The 11,684-nt window shown below is 46.0% G+C and overlaps 2 protein-coding genes and 1 long non-coding RNA gene across 3 annotated transcripts; 1 reads left to right on the top strand and 2 right to left on the bottom strand.

The window, feature by feature from the left end:
* Positions 1 to 5,496: 5,496 nt before the first annotated feature.
* Positions 5,497 to 6,613, bottom strand: LOC136475185 (uncharacterized). Its single transcript, XM_066472736.1, has one exon. It carries the CDS (start codon positions 6,386 to 6,388, stop codon positions 5,597 to 5,599), a length of 792 nt encoding a protein of 263 aa, XP_066328833.1. The 5' UTR covers positions 6,389 to 6,613; the 3' UTR covers positions 5,497 to 5,596.
* A 101-nt stretch (positions 6,614 to 6,714) lies between these two features.
* On the bottom strand, positions 6,715 to 8,369 carry LOC136475184 (uncharacterized). The gene is made up of 3 exons (XR_010763117.1): positions 8,132 to 8,369; positions 7,234 to 7,444; positions 6,715 to 7,135 (listed from the first exon to the last, which is right to left on the bottom strand). It is a non-coding gene; the product is annotated as an uncharacterized lncRNA (long non-coding RNA).
* A 93-nt stretch (positions 8,370 to 8,462) lies between these two features.
* LOC136475186 (nicotinamide/nicotinic acid mononucleotide adenylyltransferase-like) lies at positions 8,463 to 10,359 on the top strand. The gene is made up of 9 exons (XM_066472737.1): positions 8,463 to 8,653; positions 8,741 to 8,829; positions 8,934 to 9,019; positions 9,109 to 9,192; positions 9,278 to 9,362; positions 9,503 to 9,582; positions 9,709 to 9,810; positions 9,904 to 9,962; positions 10,065 to 10,359. Exons 1-9 carry the CDS (start codon positions 8,592 to 8,594, stop codon positions 10,177 to 10,179), a joined length of 762 nt encoding a protein of 253 aa, XP_066328834.1. The 5' UTR covers positions 8,463 to 8,591; the 3' UTR covers positions 10,180 to 10,359.
* Positions 10,360 to 11,684: the final 1,325 nt, after the last annotated feature.

Here is an 11,684-nt window from a genome sequence, read left to right as displayed (position 1 = left end):
CCGTACCCTGCCATGCCCTGCTCACCTGCAGGACGGTGCCACCAGGCAATGCTAGACGGGCACTATACAACCTTCTAGATGCATCAGAGCACAAAAAGTATTGTAGGTGCCGATGTTTGCCGTACCAGGCGAATACGGTATAGCTTGCCAGATGTGTCCAAACATAAACAATATTGTGGGCGCCGATGACCATCTCGTACCCGATAGCCTGGACAACAAGACTAAGTAGCACACGTATACATTTTCTTTCTTTCTCTTTGACTTGTAAGACCATCTCTTTCAACTATAAAAGGGGATGCGCTATCTCGAAAAGAAAAAATGCTAGATGATTCGAGGACTAAATGACCTAAGGACTCGAATAGCTCAATAGCTCTAGAACTCAACTGCTACACAGAGCATACGCTCTGATACTTTGCGCACGTTAGAGCACCCATCACTCTCGGCCATTCGGTTAAGAGTCCGACCGGGCCTTTAACATCCTCCTTCTCATTTCTACTCGTTTGTAACCCCACAGCAAACTTCGAGCACCTGGACTCAGTAATAAAGTCACCGACCGATTAAAACTAGTCGTAGGGCATGTTGCCGGAACCAGTATAAATCATGTGTCTTTCGATCACAACGCACGGCAAAACTACAAATATTTACTTGTTGGTCACTTTTCGCACCGACAAGTTATGTCTTTCAAGTTGATTTATCAGTTTTATGCATTAATTCTATTTTTTGCCCAACGGTGATGTAGAATTGATGCAAAAGCATCTTGTATGTTTTATTTTTTAACCGATGAGATCACTCGGCTGCATGCCAACGGGCTGTAATGCTGGGGTATGTGAATGGAAAGGCTTGAGTCAAGCCAGTTCAGGATAGCTTTTTGTTAGCTTACTAATTTTCTGATTAAATTAGAACCAACAGAAAGATTTAATTGGAAAATAAAGTATAAGTAAATGTTTTAGTCATCATGACTAAGTTTTTGTATAGATGTATCCCGTATGGGGAGAAGTTTTGTGATGACTCATATGTTTTTGTTTCCCGCATAGCAAGAGAAGTTTTGGTAGCTCTTATGCTATCCTAGCATTAACCATGGCACAATAGAACTGCACCATCATGGTCAATACTAATCAAAAGATAAGAAAAATATGCAAGTGTGACTTGTAAAAATACAGTTAATAAAAGACCTCCATGAGTTCTTGAAGTGGAATGAGAAAAGTGTACTCCTATTTGGATAAAAAAATAACTTTATTTGCATGGCATAATCATGTGAATGAAGTAAGTCATAAGTGTCTCCTCGTTCATAGTTTTATAAATAGTTCTCAAAATTATGGCAGTATAGTTCATGCCATATTTTGAGGGAGAGAATTATGAGATGAATTAAGAGTAAGAATTAAGAAAGAGTAAGAATTAAGATCAATTAAGAAACTACTCTTCATTAAGAGTGAGATAAAGATGTTGATGAATGTGTACTCTTCATTAAGAGCGAGATACAAATTTTGTAAGAAACTGAGTGAGATAAAGATTTTGATGAATGTGACCGTCGGTCATAACAATGATACCCCTAAGTAGAGAAACAGCTAAATTCCTAGACTTTTTAAAGTTCTGATAGAAAGATAGCGTAGTCAGCCTCAAAGATATAAAGGCGATGCTTAAAGCACCATATGAGGTTTTAACAGATTAAACACAAACAAGAAATTTGAAGGTACACTATCTTTTTTAAAGACGGGATGATCTAGGGGAGCATGGTATGTAGAGATCTATGACTTGAAGAGAAGCGGGACTGCGTGCCCACTTTAGTGATTCAAAAACTACGAATTTATCAATACTTGATGTTGTATAACTTATACAACACCTGTTGTTGGCTCTTTGAAGAAGATGAATAATGCAAACAAGGATCTTATAATATATGAGCCTATAGAATCAATTGCCTCTTGGTAATGAAGAGCAACAACGGCCCCATATGAAAGTGCCAGTAGCTGAGGCCCCATAAGGTCTCAAAGAATTAGTAAACTAGTTTTTTATGACTATGAAGTCTATGTTAGTGAAGAAATTCAAATGGAGGGTGATCCCACCTCATTTGAAAAAGCCATGAGAAGCATTTACTCGTCTAAATGGCAAGAAGCTATGGAAGTTAAAATGAATTCGATGAATACCAACGTTGTTTAGGACTTAGAAGAAATTCCTAATGGAGCCAAAACAGTAGGCTGTAAATGGGTCTACAAGACAAAATATGACTCCAAAGGGAATGCAGAAAGACATAAAGCATGACTTGTAGCAAAATGCTTTACGCAAAGAGAATGAATAGATTACAATAAGAGTTTTCTCTCTAGTCTCATGCAAGAATTCTTTTAGGATCATAATGGTGTTATTGGCATGTTATGATTTAGAGTTACATCAGATGGATGTAAAGACGACATTCCTCAATGAGGATTTGTGTGAAAACGTTTACATGGCACAACCCAAAGATTTTGTCATAGAAGAAAAAGAACGTATGGGATGCCACCTGTAGAAATCCATTTATGGGTTAAAACAAGTCTCTAGATAGTAGTATTTGAAGTTGATGAAACAATGAGAAAGTTTTGGGTTTAAAGAAAATGAGAAGGATAATAGCGTTTATGCGAAGTTCAAGAATTAAAAATTCATTTTCCACATCTTGTGTATAGATGACATTCTACTCGCTAGTAATGATATTAATCTGCAATTGGAGAAGAAGTTCTTGTCCTCAAGTTTTAATATGAATGATCTTGGTGAAGTAGAAATTCACTGAGATAGAAGAAAAAGGGTATTAGGACTATCGCAAAGGCATACTTAGAAAAGATTCTAAAGAAATAAAGTATGCATGAGAGTAAACCTACGCCTGCTCCTATAGTCAAGGGTAATAGATTTAGGAACTTTAAGTGTTCCTGGAACCGATATGAGATCGATCAAATGAACATGGTTTTATATGCTTCAGCTGTTGGAAGCTTAATGAATGTACAAGTAAGAACTTACCCTGACGTAGCTGATGTATCCAGAATATTTTGGTAGAAGTCCAGTCCAGATATAGATCACTGGAATTGAGTTGAGAATGTCTTGCAATTTTGCAGAGTATTATGGGCCTCGTGCTGAGTAAGAAAGAATAAGTACTCTCAAATAGTTGTGGGTACAAAATGTTAAGTCTTGGCGAGATGTGTAGTGAAATCCACAGTAGTTGTTAACACTCGCAGTTGGAGTATTATTGTGGAAAAGCTCTAAAGAAACAGTTGTGGTGTCATCAATGATGCATACCATAATATAGCTTGTCATGAGGCTTAAGGAACATGCAAAAGAAGGTTAAGAAAATTTGTACCTAGATTTAACAATGGTAGTCAACAGCAATAACCATTTAAAATAGTTAACTCTTAAGATAATAGGTCAAGTGTGCTGCCAAACACATTGACATTGAGTTATATGTTGTAAAGGAGAAAATCCAGAATCTTTTTGAAAGCATTGAGCATATGAGTACCAAGCAAGTACTTGCAGATCCGCTTACCAAAGGCTAACCACCCAGTGCGTTCAGAGAACACACAGTCAACATGGGTTTACCGGAAAGCCTATGATTTCTAGATACTATGGGCTTAGTTGAGAATCTGTTTCAAAATAGAGAGGTGCATTGTAGCTGTTTAATCTAGTGGCAACTGACCGTGACGATGAGGCACACTCTATGCACTGATCTATGATGGAATGGGAAAAGATAAAGTAAGTTAAGTTTAAGTCATAAGGTGAGATTAAGGGGAAGAACGTTAGATTGATCTTCACCAAGTTGGCCCAACGACCAATTGAGCCCTTAATCCGCGCCCTGATCGGGGGCACTCAGCCGTACTCCTGGCTAATGGGCCCCCGTCGCGCAGTACTATAAATAGGAGGTGGGGGCTAGGGCTCGAAACACAAGATTGACCGCAGCCGCTAGCGTCCCACCGACGACCTAACCCTAGACCGATCTCGAGGGTGTGTTGTGAGCGACGGGAAGCGTCATCGCCTTTGCCGCCGCCACTGGACCGCGCCTCCACGTCGATGCTTCCTCTACTCTGAGCATCGCTGCGGCACCATGGCCACGACATCGGTCCAGCGAAGTACATAACCAAGTCCTTATCTAAGTTATGTTTTACCCGCTAGATCTACACCTAGAAGTCCTATCAGATCTGTCACCTTTAGCGACGCTCACCGTCTGGGATCCTGTCACCGGCGATCACGAGAGCTTCTCCCCACCCTCGGACGTCGACCCGTACTACCACTTCACGGTTGCGGTGCTCTGCGCCTCAGCGTCCGCCTCCGACGGCGGCGACTGTGACCATCTCGAATGCAGCGGGGGGCCTTTCCTCGTGGTTATCGCGGGCGTAAGTCACGGCGAGGACTACGACGAAGGTGGCGTGGCATGGGCTAGAGTCTACTCGTCGGAGACTGCCACGTGGGGCGCACTGACCACCCTTGACGTCGAGTCCTCCGTCGGCCCTGCCCTCCCCGGCCTGGTCACCGCAGGCGCGATCTACTTCATGCTTGAGTTTGGCAGAAGAATCCTCAAGTACGACCTGGCGGCCGGGGGTGCCCTGTCGGTGATGAAGGCGCCGCCCCCGCCCCAGATTGAAGAACCAAACATCATCTTTGCAGCGGCACGGGATGGCGAGCTGGGAGCCGCCACCGTGGAGGGCTACAACTTGCACCTGTGGTCGTGGTCGTGGGACGCTGGCGTTGGCGAATGGGCACGTATCAGGGTCATCGAGCTTGATACCATGATCCCAACCTCCATGGCTGACCCCTCGACTGAGTTTGATCTGGCCGGCTTTGCTCAAGGCGCTGGCTTGATTTTCATCAGTGCAAACGATTATCATCATAGCATCTTCACCGTTGAACTCAAGTCTGGGCACATCACCAAGACAGGCAAGACAAGAAATTCCGGCAAAATCTTTCCTTTAACCAGCTTCTGCACTCCTGCATGGTACTAGCTAGCTAGCTTCATGCACATTCATATATACGGTTGTACCGGTGCTGATTGGAAGGCCACCGCGTTACCGGAAGAAGCTGGCGCTGCTTGTCGATGATAATGATACGGAGAAGGCGACGTTCGAAGGGAAATGGATCAGTTTTGCGGGTCTCGGTGAAGCCTGGGGATGTAGTTTGGTGCTCTTTGTCAGTTCTTCTTGTTTTAGTCGTCACTAGGTTCCGCTCTGTGTATCGTTTTTTAGGCCGAACTATGTAAGAATGCTTAACTGTTGGTCTTTGTAATAAATAAACCTAGATTGCAAGCGCCAATAATGACTGAGTTATCAAAGGCATAAATAAACCCAGCTACACGGGGAGTTGATGCTTGTGATGTTTTGTATCAGCCATTGTCGATGAATATGACTACTGTTCCTAGTTAGAAAGAAAACAATATCCTGCTATGGTTTTTCCTCTTAACGAGGAGTCCATGACGGCCATTTTTATTGTTTTTTGCAAGGGTTTTACATTACTATTATTTACTTAAATTAAACAGGTAATGAAGCCGAATCACTGCTGCAAACCTAAAAAAATCTTGAAAATTTACAGTTTTTTTACATGCCCATGCATCGTCCCTCTCCGTAGCCGTGCATCCTGCTCCATGCGATCATTGTTACCTGTCCCAGTCGCCACTGCCCCGGAAGCAGGACGCCGCCCGGCGCCGCCTCCGCCTGCCACTGCGTCGGCCTTCCTTGAGGCCAGGCCACAGCTCCGCCTTCCACCTCTCCAGCGTCAGCTCCAGCTTCTTCTGCTCCACGGCGGCGCCTCTGGGGTCCAGGTGCCCGGACTGACCGACCAATTCCGGGTTGCTTCGCGCCTGCTGGCCGTCGTCCACACCCGGCTCCTCGCTGACCTCGCCGACCTTGCACAGCGACGCCGGGCGCTTCATCGCGAGGTCCTTGACGGCGACGGCGTCGGGCGAGCCCGGCACGCCGTAGAGCGGCGGCGCGCGGGCGGCGTCCAGCAGCGCGACGGCCACATTGACGATTCCCTGCGGGCGGAGCGAACGCGGCCGCCGGAGCTGTAGCGCCGCCACCTGCGGGCCGTGAACGCTGCCACCGGGTCGCACGAACGTGCTCACCACGATGCGCGTGACGCCCAGGACGGGGTCCGCGCCCAGCCCGCCCGTGCCGCGCACCTCCACGGTCACCGCCGCCGTGTCGGAGCGCAGGAAGGCGCCGTCGGCGCGGAACAGGAACCGGTCGTTCCAAGTGGGGACGGCGCCGCCCGCGTGGTCCACGCCCGTGCGCAGCTTGTGCCCCGCGTCCGCCCACGCCACGGCGTACGCGCGCACGCGGCGGCCCAGCCGCCGCCGGTGCAGGTCCTGCGCCGAGATGACCGTCACCTCAAGCAGGTGCAACGGGGACGACAGGGATTCGTCGACGTTGCCGGGCGGCGCCGACATCCCGCCGGCTGGGGATGGAGGCGTCCAACGAAGAAAGAAACATCAGTTATTACCAGACGGGGTACGGTCGGCTATGGTTAAGGGAAAATTATAGGAGAGGTCAGAGACGAGTTTGGGCTGCTTGCAGAGTTGGCCACAGCGCAGATGCTGCATATTTGGCGTTGTAACAGTTATTAGTACCAGCTAAGCCAGCACCTTCGACAGCCAGCCATGCTACAGTTTCACCAATTTTAACAGTTAACCCTTGCAAACAAAAAAGTCATTGAAAATGCACTCTCAGCTTCTCAAACAAGCATAACCATCACATCACAGGAGATTCATGAAGATTATGCTAACCAAAAAGAATCACAAAGGCATGTGTAGACAATTCTGTAAACAGGGTGACAAAGCTAACACTCTGGACACTAAGGGCCTCTTTGGCACGGCTTATGCCGGTTTCGGCTTCATCTATTTTGCGCAAATCGAGGCACTGTAGCGTGAAGCCGTTTTGTAAGCCGGGGTTAAAATGAACTAGAAGCCGGGAAAAGCCAGTTTTTCTGGCTTCACCGGTGAAACCGTTTTGGATGAGCCGTGCCAAAGGGGCCTTAACAATCTGTACGATTCAATATTCAAAACTGAAGGGTTAACATCCAGGGTATGAAATGACATAACCAAGCATCGTTCGCCTCTCAATTTAGGAACACTAGTCTCTTGACCCACAGCCCACTCTAGCATAAGTGCATAACAGATTTGATACGGCCTCGGTTCCTGAAAAGTGTTTCCAGGGCAGGAGTTTAGCATTTCAATGTCAAAAAAACCGAAGGGTGGACCACTGGATGCCACAAGAAAAGAGAACAGGAATTTACCCTTAAGTGGCCCTGTTTGCTCGGAAAAATTTGGAGGAATCCGTGAGAGTATAAACAGTAAAAACCAGCCGTGAACGGTAAATTCAGGCTGGTCTTCATACCATCCGAACGAGAGTCAAGTTGCTCTTGAACCTCCGTGGCACGTGGCGAAGGTACCTCATCCTCCCTGTGCCGGTGGTCTTCCTCCTAATGGCCTTCACACTGTAGTTGTCTGTTTTCCAAGAAACAATAAGGCACCAGAACTGCATGAAAATTAGGAGAAAAATGTGTATACCTAACCAAAGCAACAAAACATGTGATCTGCCTACTTAGCTAGGTCTTCTATGAGCGACTTCTCATAAATCATACAAGAACAGCTACTGATGTGTTAAATCAATAAGCATAAAAGATGAGGTAGCATCATGCCATGAAAATTAGGCATATTAACCATATAACTACTGAATAACGATTAAAACAATGACTGAACATATCAGCTCCTTGGAGTCAAAATACAAACGCAACATGAATAAACGGCAGTTCAAAGAGACAGACACAAATCCACATATATGGACAGCATATTATCAAACAATTCATAAGCAAGGTAATATGGTATTGCAGCAGTGCCAACATAATGTAATTAATTTCATGAAAACTACAAGTTCAATCTTACATAGTTAGACACGACATACAAATAGTAACAGCTACAAATCAAGCCAAACCCTAGACAACTTAATCACAGAGTTGGCGTGCGATTTCATCGAGCAGCAGACACAATCTCTCGCTCTTACGTCGAGTCTGCATTGATATCCACCCATACTACCCAGTCCCAGCCACCGTCAAATTGGTCATCCAGTCACTGTCAAATCTATCAATCGTAAGGAAACTGGCCAGGAAAGGAGAGAGCACCAAGGGATCTTACACTTGCGGATGCGGGCCGCGGGTTAGCCGCAGGTGGAAGCTGCGGCGGCCGCAGCGGCAGCGCACGCACTGCGTGTGCGTCTTGTTCCAGCGCTTACCGAAGTTCCCCGTACCCTTACCCTGCACAAACCCACAGGCGATCGGCTAGCACGCGTCCGATCCAAGCAAGGAGAGCTCGAGGAAGCAGCTACGAGAGCCGGTGATGCGATCTCTCACCATTTCGCCTTCACGTCCTTCGCTTGCCGCCGCCGCCACCGCCGAGGAGAAGAATGGGCCTCATGCCATTACGCTTTCTCAATGGGCCGTTGCATTCCGTGATTAACAGGCCCTGGTCCATAAAAGCCCAACCCCTTAATAACTCAGCCCAGCGGCAGCGACGAGGTGACAGATTCTCCCCCACACCGCATCACCGCGCCGGGCACGCCGCACGGCGAGAGCCGCCTGCTCTCCTCTCGCCGGCGATGGAGGAGGTCGGCGTGGACGTGCCTCTCCCGCGAGAGAAGCTCTCCGCTGGACCGAACAGGTAGGAGAAATCTTGTCTTGTCCTGTTTCGATCGCGTGATGGATGGGCTCGTCTGTCATCTGATCCCCGGATTCTCTGATGCGGCAGCGGAAGGGACGGAGGAAGCCGAGGTGGCGTCGTGCTCGTGGCCACCGGGAGCTTCAATCCTCCCACGTACATGCACCTGCGCATGTTTGGTATGCTTCGAAGCTTGCTGATTTCTGCTGACACTTCTTTGCCACCCCTTCGGTTGTGATTGGGAGCGAGTAGTGAAGTTTCTTGCTGCCCCTGTTTGCTGTAGAGTTGGCAAAGGATGAACTCGAGCAGCGAGGTTATTCTGTGTTGGGTGGCTACATGTCTCCGGTGAATGATGCATATAAGAAGAAGGTACATGTTTGACCTCGCAGAAAGCTTACGGAACTGTATAGTTTGTGTTCATGTTCTCTTAACTGAGTTCAGATTTAAAAGTTGTTTAGGACCTCTTACCGGCTGCTCACCGAATTCGCTTTTGTGAACTTGCGTGCAAAAGCTCATCTTTTGTGATGGTTGATCCGTGGGAGGTAACTTGATTTTACATGCTCCGAGTCAGTAAGTTTTTTTTGGGTTATGCTATGAATGAATAGTATGAATTGTCTGTCTTGATAGGCAATGCAGAAAGGTTATCAGCGCACTTTGACCGTTCTTTCGAGAGTCCGAAACTTACTGTGCAAGGATGGTGTAGCTGACCAAGGTATGTATATGAGGATTTTTTTTGGTGCTCCAACATAACATGTAAAGTTTTTATACTTTTGTCTGTTGGATCCCACGGGTGTAGTTTACACTTCAATGGTGATATTTCCTTTTATATCAGCTACTAATTAATTCTTTCAGGTAGCCTGAAGGTAATGCTTTTATGTGGTTCTGACTTGCTCGAGTCATTCAGCACTCCAGGTGTTTGGATCCTAGACCAGGTAGAAATCTTGAACTTTGCTAATAATAAACTTTTGCACCCTTTTTGCAAACTTATGGCATGGTCTTTAGTTGCATTTTGATTTTCCTTGTCAACCTACTTTGATGACACCTACTTTTGCTTCCAGGTCAGAACCATATGCAAGGACTTCGGTGTCATATGTATACGCCGAGAAGGAAAAGATGTTGGGAAGTTGATAGCCAACAGTGATATATTGCAAGAATGCAGGGTACAAACTTGTTGTCAGATGGTTTCAATTGAAGCAGAATAAGTTTTTTTACTGATGTTCGCTGTGTATGATCATTTCTGAACTCCTTTCCAGGATAACGTTATTTCGGTCGATGAGATTGTGCCAAATCAGATCAGTTCATCCAGAGTAAGGTATAATTCTTACAGGCATCTGTTTGTTGATAGCTTTATGCTGTTCATGTGCTTGATCGCTTCTTGAACAATGATGTGCTTCTATGTATGACTGAATTTCAGAGACTGCATAAGAAGATGTCTATCGATAAAGTATCTTACTAGTGATGAAGTAATTGAATACATTAGAGAACACAAGCTGTTTATGGAAACGGAGGGCGTTGATACAACGTTGTAAAAATAGTGTTGTTTGGAGGTAATTTTACATGCTGTCTTCATCTTTGAGCATATACCATATTTGTAAGCCATCCACGCAATGTGAGTGAGCATTGGAATATGTGGTTCTGATGCAGATTTTCACTATTATGCAATTAAACTCTGTAATCAACATGTATCGGCTGTGGACTGATAGACTTGATAGGATCATCTAGCCATAGATCTAGCATACAGATTGAATAGAAAACCCTAGAACATGCTAGTGCGAGAAACAGAGAGAGAGAGAGAGAGAGGGGGGGGGGGGGGGGGGGGGGGGGTTTGCGGAGGTGCAAATCATCGGCCGTCTTCGTAGAAGACGAGCTTACCATGGGGTGCTTGTTGGTGGCGCGGTGAGGTCCGGTGGTGAAGTCGCGGATGCAGTGGCGGCGGTGTAGAGGGGGCGGTCTTTCCGTCGCTGGCAACGTCCCCTCACTAGATCGACTTAAGGTTTAGGGACTGTAGGTGGGGCGTTTGACGGCTCAGGTGAACCTTGTGCCCTGGCCCCCACCTCTCTTTTTATGGCGCTGTGCGACGGGGGCCCACCAACCATGGAGTGGTTGGGCGCCCCCGATCAGGGCGCGGATCCAAGGGAATTGGAAGAGATCAATCTAACATTCTCCCTCTTGATCTCACCTTATGACTTAAACTTAACTTACTTACTTTATCTTGTTCCTATTCCATCACATATCAATGCATAGAGCGTGTCTCATCGTCACGGTCAGTTGCCATTAGATTAAACAGCTACAATGCACCTCTCTGTTTTGAAACATATTCTCAACTATGCTCTCATTGTCTAGGAATCATAGGCTTTCCCTTAAACCCATGCCGGCTAAATGTTCTCTGAACACGCTGGGTGGTAAGCCTTCTGTAAGCGGATCCACGAACATCTTTTCTGTTCTTATATGCTTAAGACTAATTATATGATCCCGTACTTTATCTTTCACAACATAATACTTTATGTCAATGTGCTTAGCAGCACCACTTGACTTATTTTTGTGAGCATAACATATTGCTAGATTATTATCGTAGTATAACTTGAGTGGTTTATATATGTTGTCTACCACTTTCAACCGGGGCATGAATTTCTTCAGCCAATTCACCTGTCATGTGGCCTCATAACATGCTACAAACTCGACATACATTGTGGACGATGTAGTGACGGTTTGCTTTGAGCTTCTTCACGATAAGCTCCTCCTATGAGAGTGAATATGTATCCTGACATGGATTTTTTGTCATCTCCCACATAATCAGAATCTGTATACCCCTCTATGTGCAGGGAATCAGATCTTCTGTACGTTAGCATGAGACCCTTCGTACCTTGTAGGTAACGCAAAACTTTTTTTTACTAATTTTCAGTGTTCTATTTCTGGATTACTCTGATATCTGCCAAGTAACCCGGTAACAAATGCCAAGTCAGGGCGAGTACACACTTGAGCATACTGTAAACTTCCGACAGCTGAACTATATGGAACAACTTTCATTTGATCG

Source organism: Miscanthus floridulus, chromosome 8 (genome assembly GCF_019320115.1).
Source record: "Miscanthus floridulus cultivar M001 chromosome 8, ASM1932011v1, whole genome shotgun sequence".
In the NCBI taxonomy this organism is placed as follows: Eukaryota; Viridiplantae; Streptophyta; class Magnoliopsida; order Poales; family Poaceae; genus Miscanthus; species Miscanthus floridulus.
The sequence above is the reverse complement of the archived record's forward strand: the minus strand, read 5'-3'. Positions and strand labels throughout refer to the sequence as shown.

Bases quoted from the DNA above. Each gene is read 5' to 3' on its own strand.
- LOC136475186 (XM_066472737.1), top strand. From the start codon at position 8,592: ATGGAGGAGGTCGGCGTGGACGTGCCTCTCCCGCGAGAGAAGCTCTCC. The intron at 9,583-9,708 runs GTAGAAATCTTG...TTTTGCTTCCAG, and splicing joins GTGTTTGGATCCTAGACCAG to GTCAGAACCATATGCAAGGA. The intron at 9,963-10,064 runs GTATAATTCTTA...ACTGAATTTCAG, and splicing joins ATCAGTTCATCCAGAGTAAG to AGACTGCATAAGAAGATGTC.
- LOC136475185 (XM_066472736.1), bottom strand. From the start codon at position 6,388: ATGTCGGCGCCGCCCGGCAACGTCGACGAATCCCTGTCGTCCCCGTTG.